The following is a 17,388-nucleotide window of genomic DNA, read 5'->3' as shown; positions in this document are numbered from 1 at the left end:
TGTGTCTTTCGACTAGACCTACCACACTTCAAAAAAGCCGCCTATACCCATTTTCACTGGAACAATAACACTGTAAAATATTTTATCATCATCATATCTTCCATTTGAAAGGAATTCCAATATACGTACAGCCAACGGAACAATACGAAATAACCAATTTCAACACCTAAACAAAACGAAACGTATAATCCGACTTACAACTGACAGGAGCCAAATGGACGTTTTTGTTTTTATGCCGACCAGTAAACAAAGTCACGTGACCCGTGCAAGTCCTCTCTATTCAAGTCCATGCATATTGAACGAAAAACTGACTAATTAAACCCATATCCTACATGGACTGATGACTGGACGAGGGGCCGTGGTTCGCTCTATGATTGAGCCGTTTTACCGGCTCTTCCTCACCCCGGGATAAATATGAAAAATCTCCAAATATGAAACATACACTATTCCGGGTAGCGGGCGAGTTATTTGGGTCACGGTTAAATGAATTTTGAAAAACACCTAGCGCCCACATGTGGCCAATTTTAATTTCGTTCCCTGGCGAGCTTTTCTTTCTTCGTTCTTCTGTGTTAGTGACTTTGTGTTTTCTTACCAGTTCTTGAAGTAAAATATTGAAGAAATAATCCCAGAAGACATTTACGCGAAATAACAAGCTGCGGGAGGGTGGTGAGTTTATAATTTATTTTTGTTGTGTAGAAATGATTTACGTCCGGCCGTGAAAGTAGGTACCGGTATATCGTATTGTTGTAACGACACGGTACCGGTACCGCCACCGGTAGGCCACTGTCTGACTGTATTCAGCCATTATTACGGTACCAAGAAATAAGTGTTTGGGTTGGTGGATAATTGAGATTTCAAGGTATTTTACAAGTTTAGATTAGGATAACTCACTAGTCTGTTAGTTTACTCTGAATTCAGAAATTTTGTTTGTGATTGTCTGCTTTCATACCGGTACCGTACTTTTTTAAGGATTCGAGAAGAATGCTTAATTAATTAGAAAATAATTATATTTATGAAATGGTACGATACCGGTACTACAGTTCCATACGATACGACAATAAACCAAACTGTAATACTGTATTACAGCAATAAAATAGTATTCATGTCTGTAGGTATTGAAACCCAGAAACCAGAATCGGAATTTTTTTGATTTGTCAGAATTTCAAGGTTCAGGACTTGAAATGATGATCTCACAGAAACATGACCGAGCATTCTCAACAGAAGATTTATATTTACATACAATTCCATATTGAAACATATGTTTAATATTGACTTTCCCGAATTTAAACTCAGAATTATTCTTAAACTTCGAATCTATAATCAAAAAAGTTCAAAATTTTTTCAATCCGGATTCTGTAGTTAGATTCATATTTGAAATGGCTCAGAATCTGACTCATTTTCTTTCCAACTCCACAGCCAAGTTTGAAAAGTTTTCTAAAAATACAAAAGCCCAAAAAGTTATTACATTCGCGTATCTTTTGTTTCTCTGTTTCTTGTTTTAGCCACATTTAACCAGCTTTATGTTTCTGTAATTTTTTCTTGTATTTGTACTGGTGGGCGGGCACATTATATTTCTCATGTTTTAATTAAACCCTTTTTAAAAGTTTTGCTCGCTCACCGAAATTCCTCCGTTTTTAATTTGTGTGTATTATGGAGTTTTCAAAATAAATTATCTGAAATCTGTTGTTTAGTATCATACATGTAATGTATTTTTCAGAATATCGATGGCTTGCGGGGCGACTTTAAAAAGAAGTTTGGACTTTGATCCTTTGCACACTGTGGTATCAACCTCCCCAAGTCATGCCCCAATTGTTGCAAGAACACCACCTAGCAAGCGTCGTCGATTATCTCCTCGTTGCGGATCAGTTTTCTCGAACGCAGAATGTCGAATGTCATCAGGATCTCCTTCTCAGTCTTCGTCTTCTTTAAATCCGTCTCCGTTCAAGCCAATGCACCCAATTTCGTCAGGTAATATATGACATGTTTATTATATTTTAGTAAGTTTGATACAATTACTCTGTACAGCGAGTCGTCGACTTACGACGTTGTTCCATTCTTGAGACGCAGTGTAACCCGAATTTCAGTTTAAGTCGGAACATTATAGCCTACATAAATTACTCTATACATAATGTACTGTATTGTAAAGTATGGTACAGTAATAAAATGTACAAATAATGCAAAAAGTACGATGTAAATGACGAAAACCAATGAGCCCAAAGCACTGATTTTCTTGATCATAATGATCCAGTTTAAGGGCTTTGATATTACAGTACAGTATTACCTTTTATATTTTTATGGAGTGCGTCTGTAACCTCGAAACAGCGTTATGGAGTGCGCGTTCGTAACTTCGAAACAGCGTAAGTCGCGTCGCGACTGTCGTAACCCGAGGACTCCCTGTATTTGGATAACACCAACACCAACCCCTTCTATATACAACTCGGGCTGGGGAATTTGAATTTAATGGAAAATTATTTGAATTGGTTTAGACAAAAATTGATAAAACATGTTTGTTATTGTGTGTGAACATTCAGCACCCTGACTGAGTGACGAATTCTATGTTTTCTATGTGTCTAAAGTGGGGACGCACAACTCAAATAAGAATGTGTGCCATAGTTTTCAAAATAATCTTGTGTGTCATTCCAAGTTCGAATAATTGTTGCTGTTGGTATTGTAAACAAACTTAAAACACATATTAATAATAAAAAACTATCAACTCGAACTATTAATATCCTATTGGCGGTATTGAAGGCAATGTATTAAGTTTATTTCAATATAAGGTATATTTAGTTTCTTTATTATAAATAACATGTTACTCTTTACCAAACCGATCATGTGCCACATTCAAAATCATGCCATGCCACATTGGGCACACATGCCCTGCGTTGTGCACCCCTAGTCTGGAGGACCCATTGCATTAATAAAGTCACTTTGTCCCTACACCATTTGTATTAATTTATTTATCTTCCAATTATTTGACATTCGATTTGATTCCGAAATCATCAGGTATATGAAAATGCCCAGCCCTAGTAACAACTTGGGTTCGCAATGCTGAAGCAGAAAGATCCCTATTTTTCCTAGATGTAATAGCTCCTCTCTATATGGAAAAAAACTAATTGAAGACTTGTAATGGATCCCATATCGCTTTATTATTGAGATGTCTTGTTGCTTCTCATCGAAGATTAGAAAAGGAATTGAAATCGGGGATGGACAAATCTGAGTATTTCACTATATACATTCTAAGAAAATGTCTCGAATGTGGAACATCAAATATGTTTTTAATTGGGATCAAGTTTTTTTGAAAGATTACATAACTGTTTTTTTACCAGTTCATCGACCGTTTTGATCTGCCTGTCGGGCAGCTTAGAATCCCCAATTTTTAAATTGAAATGTTCTAAATTATTCCTAAATTCAAAATTTATGATATTGAATATAATAAATTTAGAATGTATTAGAAGATTTAATTCGTATTGGAAATAGTAAACATTCAGTTTTGTCCATTCCTGATTTCAATCAGTTCTTTAATTTTGGATGAGGAGAGACTTCAAATGTTCGATTCGTTAACATCTCAAGTTGAAATACAATTGAACGAAATGATACCTCATTCTTTTTGGTATTAATATAATTTGTCTCAAAATTCTAAGCAGATATATTAGATATCACATTAAAATTTTACATTCAATTTTCAGAGGCGATTTTGAAGAATATATTTGATGAATACAAAAGAATGAAAAGGCGTCGGCAACTACAATTGACACCGGATACTCCATCGGCCTCCGATACTGGAACCCAAAACTTGCAGAATTTCACTCTGGCCCATGCATCTGGTGAGTAGTAAAAAAAGCAAGGTACTCCTGTAGTATGTGAACCAAGATGGCGGACACCGGATTGTAGTATGTGTCCCAGGTTAGGGTTAGGCTATAATTTCAGGTACAAATATTACAGGAGTCACTTGACCAGTCCCCGAACAGTCATATAACATATTAAAAAATTTTTAAACCTAACCAAATATTATAAAAATTTGGTGTAAAATATCAGGCTTTTTGAACTCTATTTTCGAAAATTTGAAGAAAAAAAATTTAAACTAATGGCTTTCTAGCGATGTCTCCCATCTTGTTAAAAGTACTGTATATTTAAAATAACTTGATTCATTAGCCTAGAAAAGCAACAACATGGATATATAACAATAACAATTTAGAAAAACAATTCTTACCATGTTTACCCGAAAATAAGACAGTAATCAAATTTCTTTCGAAAAGTAACCCTAGTGCTTATTTTTGGGGAATGTCCTTTATTTTTCATTTATCTAAAACAAAATTACAACGTGTTTCTTGCGATTGACGGTATCGAACATGTCTTATTTTAGGGGGAGGACTCATATTAAAATCATTTTTAAAGTTCAGGCTAGGTCTCATTTTGGGGAAACACCGTAGGTCCATCTTATCTCCAAAAATGAGTTTTTTGAACGCATTGTATTTAAAATCTTTGAAAATTACTATCTGATGTCGCAGGTATAGCAAATACCAAATATTTCATTATTGCGAATACTGAAAAAATATTTTTGAATATGGAACTTTGAATAAGTTCTAAATTGGGGGTAATTTCATGTGGAAAATAACATAAATCTTAATATTATCTTCTTGTTGATCATGTCTAAAATGACATTAATACAAAAATTCATTGTTTTTTCGGTGTTTTTTGTTATCAGTTAAGTTATCAAACGTTTTGATCTGCTTGTCTGAGGGCTCAAAATCTCTAAGTTTTAGATAAAAATATTCTAGATTCAAAAACATTTTATATTATATAGCAATGAAATTTGAGTGTATTCGAATATTCAGTTCGTCTTGGATGTCTCTGGGTAATGTGTAATATGTTTAATAAAAACTATCATAATATCTTCACTCTTGAGATGCCCTTTTAGTTATCTTCAATAACATTACTATAGGTTTTGTAAGCACAAATTTCACGCAAAATTGGCTCTGTTTGTTATTTTATGAATCTATATTTTTTTTTTGAGAATAAAGAGTCTCTTTGTGTTAGTGTGCAGCAAGACTCTTGAATCACTTAGAATAGTTGTCTTTAATTTATCTTGCTAAAGCATCTTTGCATTATTTGTATACAAATCCAGAAGGATATGTAGTTAGTCTCGCAGAAACCAAATCATTAGCGATATATATTTTATTTTCTATTTTTGCATCATATTATGGCTTATGAGGCCTTATTAGTATAGGCCATTTGTAGTTTGTTGACTTAATTTCAAAGTCCAGCTTCTTGTTGTTTGGTTTCAGCTTTTAATTGACGCTCACATAAACAACAATATTTAGATTTCTTCATCATTTTTTTATTCAGCGATGTTTCTTTACTATTTTTACCTTTCACACTGTCTTCCGGTGCTTATTAGTGTCGACTGTTTGATACAAAGTATCTTCACTTCACGGTGGTGTTTTTATTTATTTTGATGTTCAAAAGTAACGTTAGAATCATTTGAATATTCAAATTTTGTGGACTCCATTAGCTAGCATCAACATCCTGTTTTTATAAAGCACATCTTGCAGCGGAAATTCCCTCGTGTCCACTATAATGGTTTATAGCAGGCGTAGGCAAGGTTTTTGGACCAGGTGTCAAAAATTTCATCCACCTAGACTGGCGAGCCATGGCGTATAACGTTACATATTATGAAAAATATTTATCGTGTTACAAGAGCAAAAATGGAGACAATAAGCCTGTGCCAAAACTAAATTTAATTGAAATCTCACCAAATTCCTTTTTAACGAAAACATCAAAAATTATTTTTAGTCTGGTTGTGGCAGTATTGAATTACCCAACAGGCCGGATTTGACCCACGTGGCGTAGTTAGCCCATGTCAGTTTGATAGTCTTGGAAGCTCTTTAGCACTTTAGTGGTCAGCCCATTACTTCGCTCTGACATCAAATTCCTTTAAGTGAGTGTGTTATCTTTGCTTCAAGCAAATTTCCTTATAAAAAGAATAGCTGCTCCAATTTATGTCTCTTCAACAGGTAAACCAAATTTATTTAACTCGTTATGCCAGCGGGAATAGGGTTAAGATTCTAATCCAGAGGTTTTTGATCGGGTGATAGCTTCATCCTTTGGGGGTAAAGTCGAGTTGGGGTTAAATTTTAATAAAGGCGAAAGAGTACAAAAACATGTGTATCGCAGCTTTTGCTCAAATAAATTAAAATCTCCAACCCAGGAGTTGATTATTTTTCTGAAGTTAACTTTAGGCAAAAGTGACAATTGTCACAATCAATTGAAACATTACTTAGATTACGCAATTTATTTATTACGCAATTTTTTACTGAGAGACGTCTAGCCTAAAATAACTCTTCCATATGTCATGTATGGCACAATGATAGTGTGGCAACATTGCCCAGACCAATGAAATTGCACCCTTCCACCTTTATCTCGGACCAGAAGCCTATTGATTTTGGGCGAATTATGTCGTATAATTAGCGAGTTATTAAATAATTAGTGATGGGACACAAGGTGTCACTATGGAGTAAGAGCGCTGTTTTGGGGGATCCCCTAACTTTCTATCGATAAGTCTTCGGTCTCTGACCGATATTCTCGTTTTAGTCAATTGGTGTTGTTCAGAATAAGTACTATTCCTATAATCCTATAACTTCTGGATCAATTTCCTATAAATTTCCGGTGATCAAATATGGGAGTGGATCTCAGCAGGCTGGACTGATTCTAGGGAATTTGTCGCATAGGAAAATACGCTGCATGAAATATCGCCACAAGAGCATTTTACTGTGAAACATTTATTTGCGATAAAAACAGTTAGGTTTTTGGAGTACGGTACCTTTTTATTTAAAAAAGATTCGTTTTTTAATAAGAGCTTACCCTAACCCTATAAATCTGTTTTTATCACAAATACTTGTTTTCCAGCAAAATGCTCTTGTGGCGATATTTCATGCAATGTATTTTCCTATGCGATGAAATTTCCTGTGTCAAATTTTCCGGACACAGGCTAAACTATTCGGTGACCGTACATTTGAACCCATGTACATTTGAACCCATGCGTATATCCACGGGTTCAATCTATATGCGGGTGCTAAAACCCATGGGTTAGGGTTAGTATGGGTTCAACTATCCGTGAAACAAAAAAAAATCCATAGGTGCGTGCAATAGCATACAGGTGCAATTGTCATGGGTTCAAATGTACGTGGGTTCAAATGTAATGGAACCAAACTATTCTTTTCATTAGTCCATGTATCAAAGTATTATGCTATGTTCCTTTCTGCAATCTGTTGTTTCAACTAGTGAACGAATTGGTAACATTTACAAAGAGGTCAAGGAAACCCGCTAGAAGATTTTTATTAGTCTGAATCATTCTCTCCATGTTGTTTTGCCTAAAAATTTTGTTTGTTTTGGCATCATGAGTGAATATGTTGAGCAAGTCTCCCAACTAATGAGTCCCAAGTCCTTGTATTGAAGCATTGCTGTTTGGCTCAAAATTTATTTATTCAATTTAATTTTCATCATGAATGCTGTCATCGCAATTTTAGGAATGTCAAAATCGATATTCGATATATTAGAAGACACTGAGTGCGTCATTCTGCGGTAATATTTATCGCTAAATCATTGGAATGCATTATTTATCTTTATCTGCTTAGGATTCATTTATTGGTACTCCCATAGTGTGTGTACCAGGTTACGGTTAGGGCGAAATTTTATTCCGATTTTCCTATTTTAGTTCTAATATGAGTTCGGGGACTGTCTGTGTTAGCCAAGTGAATATACCTTCTGCCCATAGGTTTCAGTCCCTTTACACAACTTGATGTAAAGTAGGCAAACAAAATTAGTTACCTTCATATTGGTACACACACTTCTGGAGCGCCGATTTTTCTGATTTTTGAAAAATTTTATTGTTACGAAAAACTCATTTTCTATTGAGTTTCCGGTTTTTTTTGTTATATCTCTAGTTTTGCTTGGTATGAAAATTATACAACAACATGCATTTTTCACTGATCAATCATAGTGAAATCAGAGATGACCGAAACAGAATATTTCACTATTTGGAATACATTCTGTGAAAATATTTCCGAAAATGGAATCCCGATACTTTCTAAATTGGATTAAATTTCAAGTGACACCGATAAACAGTAAAAAAAAACTGGGAATAAATATGGATTTTTACTGATTAATTATGGTGGAATTCTCTTGTAAATTCTTCCTGTGACACTGATCAACTATAAAAAAAACTCTCATGACATACTATGTCATTTTTATGGAATTTTCACTCCCAAGCAAGACTAACTATTGCAATGCTGATATTTTAAATCAGTTTCTGGTTCAGCATTGCCTAACGTAGGGCTACTCAACTATTTTTATCAAAAGCACTTATAAAAAAAACTTTCAAAATTCTGTAGGCCGGTCTTTTCAGAAATTATATCCTTGAACGCGCACTTCATCGGCTGGCTAGTGATTATTCACTATACGCATTGTCCATAATCGCATTTAATAAAGGAAACCTTCACTTATCTAAAGTGGGGCCAATGATCCAAATAAAAGAATCGAGTGCAATCCAAATTAAATACTCCAAAGGTCTGGATTCTAACCGTAGTCTGTCGGTTGAGTAGCCCTGGCCTGACCAATTAATATTACCTTTGTTGGAGGGATGGGCATGTAATATGAACATGAGCTCTGTTTCGTGTGTTTATACTGGTATATTCCACAATTTGTAATATCCATTTTATTTTCTCTATATACTCAGGTTCTTCTGCTCCATTCCAACCAAGCTCTCCACTTCCGTCCACTAGTGGTGCTGCAGAGCAACAACAAGATAAGAAAGTGACCAACACCCCGCTTCTTACTATGAAGCAGGTATACCATTTATTTATTCTTGGATTTTGCTATTTTAGGGCATCACATGGTTCAATGGGTGTCACGGTACCCATTGTTGTCAGAACTAGCCATACTTTCTTCTTCTTTTTGTCTCACTTATCTGTGTGTGTGAGAAATATTTTCGACACCAACTTATGTTAAATTAAATGGGAAGATTTGGAATTAGTACTGAGAGTCTGAGACCCACCGAGATATAGTCAAGAATCAATATTTTGTGCAGGAATATGCAAACACATTGGTTTCATTAAGTTCTGACTTCTGAGGGTTGTAAAAAAATGTCCATGCCAAATGAGCGACGTATATCATAATTAGGGACATGACTTCATTGCAACTAGATAATGTGTTATAAGTTGTTTACAATACCGCCAGGCGCCAATTATTCAAACATGCCATGCCACACACGACAAGATTATTTTAAAAATATTAGGTTATCCTCATTTGAGTTGTGCACCTCTGAACTAGAGTAGACTAATTGGTCGTGTGATTCTCAGTTCGTTTCAAACTCTTCCTACTAGTACCAGCAGTGTCGTGTCAAACTTTTCTGCTGCCCGTGGGAGGTTTCTGATATTGCTGCTCCTTATACCTGGCTCCAAAAATAATTTGGTTCATAAATGTATTATAGATGTTGTTATATATGAGAATGAATAAATTAATTTCAAGTAAGAGCGAAACGTTTGTAATATTTTGATTTGGTACTCCTGTAGTATGTGAACGTAGTATGTGTATCAGGTCAGGGTTGGCCAAGTGACTCTCGTAGCATTTGGACCTGAAATTATGGTCTAACCCTAACCTTGTACACATACTACAGCCCGATGTTTGCCATCTTGGTTCACATAATTAGGGTGTATCTTTTATTTAAATCATCAAACCAAGCAACAAAAACACTCCTATAAATAATGTGCTGCCCGAGGCGGTTGCCCCCCCCCCCCCTCTAGACACGCCACTGAGTACCATCCATCGATATATTTCTTCCTAGGTTGGAATGATATGCGAGCGTTTATTGAAGGAACAAGAAGAAAAACTGAGATCTGAATACGAGAAAGTCCTTGTTCTTAAGCTGTCAGGTAAGAGCAAAAGGGGATTTAAATTACTTGTACGTACCAGATTGAACTAAATTGAAATCCAGATTTATGGGCCGCACATCATTCAAATTTGGCCCACAATTTTTCCTCTTGCGCCGCAGGTCGCACAGCCCCAGTTTAGAGGAACAATGGTTTGGTCAATTTTCAATTATTACATCATCAGATGTCAAGTCTATTCTGTACGACCAAATTTAAAAAAATCAAATGGTATTAAATTCTCAAATGCAAATGTTATAAATTTGTAATATCTGCCGGGGCTCCCGAAGTATGCGAACCAAGATGGCGGACATCGGAATGTAATATGTGTACAAGGTTAGGGTTAGGCCATAATTTTAGGTATAAATACTACGGGAGGCTCTTGGCTAGTCTTCGAACTGATAATAGGACTAAAATAAGAAAAATTGGAAAAAAATTATGGCCTAACCCTAACCTGTTACCCATGTTACGTTCCGATGTCCGCCATCTTGGTTCGCATACTTCGGGAGCACATATCTGCCTTCTGAGCGGGATGAAGATAACTCCTAAAACATTTGTATTGATTGTGTCCAGTGGTTGGATTCAGCCGGTTCGAACCGGTTCTATAGAACCGTCTCACGGGATTTTATGAGATCAGCAGACCGGTTAGCATTACTGGTTACTGTCAATTTTCTGTTTGTAACAGAACCGACTGAAAAATATGATTTTTGTGAAGGAACCGACTGACAAAAAAAATTGAATTCCACCACTGGTTGTTTGTGATTGTATCCAAAAGTTTCATCAATCCAGGACGCTTTGCCCAAAAGTTATGTTCTCTCTGGAATATGTTCACAAAATTTGGACAAGTAACGGCAAATCATTTCTAATATAAATCCGTAATGTATGAATCCCACCACTGGTTGTGTCACTTATTTGCTTCAATATGGAAATCTCTGGTATAGTAGCGTATCCAGAGTAGGGCAGTCATGGTTTGTGCCTAATAAGAACCGGCTGAAAAATATGATTTTTATGAAGGAACCGGCTGACAAAAAATTTGAATCCCACCACTGGTTGTGTCACTTATTCGCTTCAATATGGGAATCTCTGGTATTGTAGCGCAAATTTGGCACGCCTTACGCTCAAACGTGGCATGCGAACCTTTTTGTAAAATAAAATATTTATGATATACAATAAAATATCACGTTTATATCAAATCCAGCATTTTTTTTCAGGACAAAAAATTGTTTTAATAAAAAGATATTCGTTATTATGTATTGTTATTGCAATTTGTTTGTTTTACGGGAGTTAATTTACAACACCATAATTGTGCGTGGCACCCGACAAGATTATTTCAAAAAAATTGGCACGTATCCCCATTTGAGTAGTGCACCCCTGTTGTAGCGTATCCAGAGTAGGACAGTCATGGCTTGTGCCATGACGTCACTTGGATTTGGACGCAAAAAGATCGAAAAGTTTTAATTGTAAAATTTTTCTTCAATATTTCAGAACAATACGATGCATTTGTTAAATTCAACTATGACCAAGTACAAAGAAGATTGAACGAATGTCCTGCTAGCTGTGAGTATTAGTTTATTTCATAGGTTCTCAATGTGCCCAAAATGAGAAATCAAGGGTTTTGTGAGCTATCCATTTACACAACCCAGCCTGCCAATTCATTCATGCCCTTTACCCTAGTTGGGTAAAAATACATATTGTTTTTGCTCATGTCCCCAAACTCGTAATCGAACTAAAACAATGGAAATCGGAATTAAATTATGGCTTGAAACCTAACCTGGTACACATACTACGGGAGCACCTTCTCTTGGCCCATTCGTCATCTAAACTTTGTCACAGAAATCTTACTCCCCAGGCAACATGTATGTTTATGATGACTACCCCACCTAGGTAACAATATATCAGTATTGGCCTGAAAGGTTTTAGTTCCTACAAAATAATTAATCCACCAGTTTGTTACTTATCGATTTTAATCGGTAAGTATGTTGATAGGTATTTGTCTGTATGTCTGTCTATCTGTCTGTTAGATGAACGCGATATCTCACGAAAGCGAGATTGAATCTGCTCCAGATTTTGGATGTGCATTCATCATATGTCGGACCATATGTCGGATGAATTATGTCGTATAATTAGCGAGTTATTAATTAATTAGTGATCAAGTGATCTAGATTTTTGTAAAGCGAGAGAATTTTGAAATCCGCCGAGTGTGTGTGTGCGATGCGCAGTGCGCAAGTTACAAGAGCGGATGAATCGAAACCTCAGTTTCTGTTTTGGGGGATCCCCTAACTCTCGATCGATAAGTCCTCGGTTTCCAACCGATATTCTCGTTTATAGTTTTACCCTGAATTATTGAAAAATTTTCTGTCCAAGTCACACTTCACTAGAGAAAATTTATTTTCTTATTTTCAGATGTTTCCTGAATCCAAAGAAGTGAACTGCCAAGAAAAGTGATAATAGACATTGTTGAATCATAATGCCATGAATGTTTGTAAATAAATAGGATTTTTAACAAGAACTTTTGCTGCTTTATGATGCTATAGGTAGCGTTTTGTGATGTCATAAATGTGTCAAATATGGCTATACACCATAGATGAATATGATGCCATAAATGTCACACGATTATTGGTGATGTTGTATTACTTGAGCATTGTGATGTAACAACACCATTGTTGACATCATATATGTGCCTATTATGACATCAAACGCTGTTGCATGTTTATAGCCAATCCGGTGTTTACTGTTTTATTCCTTTCCCTCAAGTTTTTTGCCTTGTTTTGTTTTTCTTTGAAGTGAAACTCCTTTCTTATGTCTTCTCTTTCTTTATAGTAATTCGCTTCTTGGCTTAATAGCCTTGCGGTTGAAGCAATAGACTCAAGTGTCTCGGCATTGCAGATTACACATGAAAGACATTCAAGAAGTATGTGAACCAAGATAGCGGACACCGGAACGTAGTATGTGTACCAGGTTGAGGTTAGGCCATGATTTCAGGTAAAAATACTACTGGAGTCACTTAGCTAGTCCACGAACTCGTAATAGAACTAAAATAAAGAAAATTCGAATAAATTATGGCCTAACCATACACGTACACATACTACGTTCCGGTGTCTGTCATCTTGGTTCACATACTTCAGGGAGTACCAGTTGAAATCCCGCTCCCACCATTAGGTTTGTTAAACCAGAAAGATCCCAGAAACAGTAGCCAGTCACCCACCGTTAGATATTGGTGGCTTATACTTTTATAGGGGATCCCGAAGTATGCGAACATCGGAGTGTAATATGTGTACTAGGTTAGGGTTAGGCCATAATTTTAGGTATAAATACTACCAGAGGCTCTTGGCTAGTCTTCGAACTGATAATAGGACTAAAATAAGGAAAATTGGAAAAAAATTATCGGCTAACCCTAACCTGTTACCCATGTTACTTTCCGATGTCCGCCATCTTGGTTAGCATACTTCGGGAGCACCCTTTTATATACAGTGTTTCCCTGAAAATAAGACCTAGCCTGAATTTTAAAAAGATTTTTATATAAGCCCCCCCCCCCCCTTAAAATAAGACCTAGCGAGATTTATTTTGATCTAGTCGATAGCAAGAAATCTCTCCTACACGTTAATAAATGATTGATAATCTATGTTTTGAATAAAAACGTGTTATTTTATAAGTAAATGGATATCGGTTTTCACATTTTGTATATTCGAAAATCTCGTAATTCTCGACTTTTTAATTTTGTTTTTGATAAATAAAAATATAAGACATCCCCCGAAAATGAGGTATTTTTTGGAAGAAAATTGAAATAAGACCCAGTCTTATTTTCGAGGAAACACTGTATACTCATACTTTTTCTGGCCATAGGGGAAAAAAATATTTTGGTAATATCGCGTAGAAGTGTTTTTATGTTGACTCTTTAGTTGTGAGGCAAATTGACTAGGATATTGATAATGATTTCGATTTTACCAAATTTTGCATTATATCATAAAACTGGAGTAACTGTGCTCCATACCATACCTGAGTTGAAGTTTAAGCTAATTTTCTCAATAAAAGGAAAGAAGTATTGTCTTGTTTTACACCTCTTACATTTAAGTTGTGTTGCAAGGAGTCCCTCATGTTTGAGCCTGTGCTTCTCACATTTGTTGAGCCTGCCTACACATATCACAGTGCTAGTGTTTTGCCTCTAGTGTAAGCCCAACACCCAGCAGATTCCTGCTACTCTTATAGTCTTACCCATTTTTTGTCCAAACATCGACATTCATTTTGTGTCCCAGTTATCTTTCAAATCAGGTGTAAAGCCGAGACCCACAGATTACTACTATTATGTTGAAACTCATTTTTAGTCTAAATTTGCCCAAACATCTACATCCATTTTGCGTCCCAGTTATCTTTCACCTCTGGAATAAAGTTATAAACCCGAGACTCACAGATTGCTACTGCTATTATGTTCTCACCCATTTTTAGTCTGAATTTGTCCAAACATCTACATCCATTTTGCGTCCCAGTTATCTTTCACCTCTGGTATAAAGTTATAAATCCGAGACTCGCAGATTGCTACTGCTATAATGTTATCTTTCATTTTTAGTCTAAATTTGTCCAAACATCGACATCCTTTTTGTGTCCTGGATGTCTTTCACCTCTAGTATAAACCAAGACTCACAGATTCCTGCTACTCTTATGTTCTCACCCATTTTTAGTCTAAATTTGTCCCAACATCGGCATCCATTGTATGTCCCAATGGCCTGTCACCTCTGGTACAAACCCGAGACCCACAGATTACTACTAGTATTATGTTCTCACCCATTTATAGTCTAAATTTGTCCAAACGCGGACATCCATTTTGTGTCCTATTATGTTTTTGCTTATTGTAAAGCAAGTTATTTGATTATTATTCAATTTGAATCTTATTGGCCAAGACTTCGACCCAGTATTATTACTTGGAATCCTATACTGATACATTAGTGAAGATTTTTTAAATTAGTATGGAAAAAAAGGGGCAAGTGGGGTTATACCCATTGCCTTGTAGCAATGTTGGGTGTGATTCCTTAGCCCCAGGTCACTGTCATGGTCTCCACTACAGTGGTTCTCTAAACTTTTTAAGTCGCGACCCCTTTTATAATTTGCTCCGCGTTCCACCTCAAAAATAACTTGCTAATAATAAACTCAAATAACAGATAGTAAGACAAAAGTATGTTTAATCAACTCCAAAACAGGTTGAAAATACCTTGATGAAACGTAAATATCCAAAATAAGACAAACAAGATCGAATCTAACACATGATTTAATTTGTAATTAGCTTTAAGCTCTTTTTGAGTTTGAGAGCCACTCCTCTAGTCATATCTTCCACTAAGTTTAGTCTCACTGGCATTCAGTTGTTGACTAGTCAATTGAATGTGACTCCAGTCTGATCTATGCCTCTACCATCCCCGGCCACACTATATAGCAGGGCTGCTCAACTTTTTTTACCGATGCTCCGCGATTATTTGGGTCCGGTGTTTTCAGAAATTATATTTCGGCATCCATAAACGTGCACTTCCTCGACCGGCTAATGATTCTCAGCTAATCAAGATTGTTTATTATGATGTTATAGTTATTTTCAAAACTATAAAAGTCATTTTATAAAATGAAACTTAAAAAATGGGGCTAATGAACCAAAATAAAGAATTAGGTGCGGTCCGAATCGAATGCTCGAAAGGTCCGGATTCGGACCGCCGTCCGCCAGTTGAGTAGCCATGCTGTTTAGTATCACTTGCTATTGTTTTTATTTAACTATTGAAGGCTTTATTCTATGAATAATAATAATAAATAAATTTTAATTTGTCAAAACCATTTCAAGCTTTGTATATTGCCCCATCACTGGTTTTCTGTTCTGCTTTTTTCTTCCTATATCAGGTTAAAATAGTGGTTCCCAACATTTTATTGATCGTGACCCTCTTCTGAAGGGTGCCAACCCCCCCCCCCCCCCCCCCCGTTTATCATCTCAGTGGCATTCCTAGTATTATTTTGATTGGTAGATTCCGATTGCGTTCGAATAATTCCAAAGTGATAATAATCTGTGAAATAACCTTGAGGCAATGAAACTAGAAAAAACATGTTTTTTTTTTGGTAAAAGTGAAATCAGTTTTGCGTTTAGCATTGTGGCCCCTCTAACTGTTCTGTGGGCCCCCGGGCCCCAAGTTGGGAACCACTGGGTTAGAATAACTTGCTCATTGCTCCACCTTTTAACATAACCAAGATGGAAGGAATCAAAAGAACAGACCTGAAAACCCAGCTATAACACCTTTTTACTAGGGCTGGGCATTTTGATTCGAATTAAATAGTAAATTTTTCGAATCAATTCAAACGAAAATTTCGAATTGCCGCTATTTTGTCATTTTTTTTTGTGCCAAAGGTCTGCTGCGAATCCCTCAATTTTGTATTGAATTTTTTTTAAATGCGATTCTGACACATGGCTTTTTCTTTCGAGTGGGGTTATTGATGAAGCATGTTTCTCAATGTGTGTGAACACTAAGCGATCAGTCTGAGTGGTGGTTTCTATGTTTTCAGTAATCGTTCCATCACAATAAAAAAGTCTCACACAATTACATATCTTCGAGTAAGTATTCAAGATTCGATTAAAAAAAATACTAAATTCGATAATCACCAAGTATTCAAGACGCCCAGCCCTACTTATTTCCCATACTCGTTTATTCTGCAATGTGGACCATGTCAAGTAATATGTGGATCCGTTCCTAATTCTTTACCCGACCGTGTATGCTAGCCATAATACACTGAGGTTGACAGACACAACGAGCGGCCAGCGGAACATACTTGTACTTTTTCTGTGCATCCCTAAATTATATCTTTGGCCGATTAAAGTATGTGTGCACTGGTCCAGTTGATTATCGGTTTTTAGCCTTGAAATATAATAATTTCTACCATAGAAAGCCCATTACTATATTTGCCAGAGTAAAATGATGCTTGGCCTGAACTAAAGCACAAACAACTTGGCGTACACACCTTTAGTTTCTACCTTTTCATTACCGCCCTCCAATATACAGGGTGTCCATTAAGTCCTTTGACAATTTCAATTTTGTTATGAAGGCAGTTTTCGATATATCTTAATATCCAGATTTGTTGATTTTTAATTTTAGGTGTTTTTACCTCTTTTAATACATCAAAACAACATATGGTATCGATAAATTCCCCTTTGCAATTTAAAAAAAACAAGACTTTGTGGACACCCTATATGTATTGCTCTTGTTAGAATATTTGTACTGGTCCCATCATCAATAGTTATTATCTGATTCAAGGCTGTTTTGATGTAAAGTAACCCACCCAGCCGTATGTGGCATTTTTTTTTCGTCGTCTGCTATATTTTGCCCCGGATTAAAGTGTGTATGGTTATTTTCGATTTATTTTGCACCTGGATCAGTCTCGTTATGAAAGGTTTAATCCTATTTTCTCTCTCCAAGTTGTTAATATTGTTCTTTTACGAGTGACGATA

At 36.0% G+C, this 17,388-nt stretch overlaps 1 protein-coding gene across 2 annotated transcripts; it reads left to right on the top strand.

The window, feature by feature from the left end:
* Window positions 1-507: 507 nt before the first annotated feature.
* LOC120334808 (akirin-2-like) lies at window positions 508-12,801 on the top strand. 2 transcript variants are annotated; one of them, XM_039402313.2, is made up of 7 exons: window positions 508-666; window positions 1,718-1,968; window positions 3,687-3,824; window positions 8,735-8,844; window positions 9,842-9,929; window positions 11,409-11,480; window positions 12,327-12,801. In XM_039402313.2, exons 2-7 carry the CDS (start codon window positions 1,725-1,727, stop codon window positions 12,335-12,337), a joined length of 663 nt encoding a protein of 220 aa, XP_039258247.2. In that variant the 5' UTR covers window positions 508-666; window positions 1,718-1,724; the 3' UTR covers window positions 12,338-12,801. The 2 variants fall into 2 exon arrangements, with proteins under 2 accessions (XP_039258247.2, XP_077969441.1); XM_078113315.1 differs by lacking the exon at window positions 508-666 and adding an exon at window positions 838-859.
* Window positions 12,802-17,388: the final 4,587 nt, after the last annotated feature.

Source organism: Styela clava, chromosome 1 (genome assembly GCF_964204865.1).
Source record: "Styela clava chromosome 1, kaStyClav1.hap1.2, whole genome shotgun sequence".
Classification (NCBI taxonomy): Eukaryota; Metazoa; Chordata; class Ascidiacea; order Stolidobranchia; family Styelidae; genus Styela; species Styela clava.
This window is presented reverse-complemented; position numbering and strand designations above follow the sequence as displayed.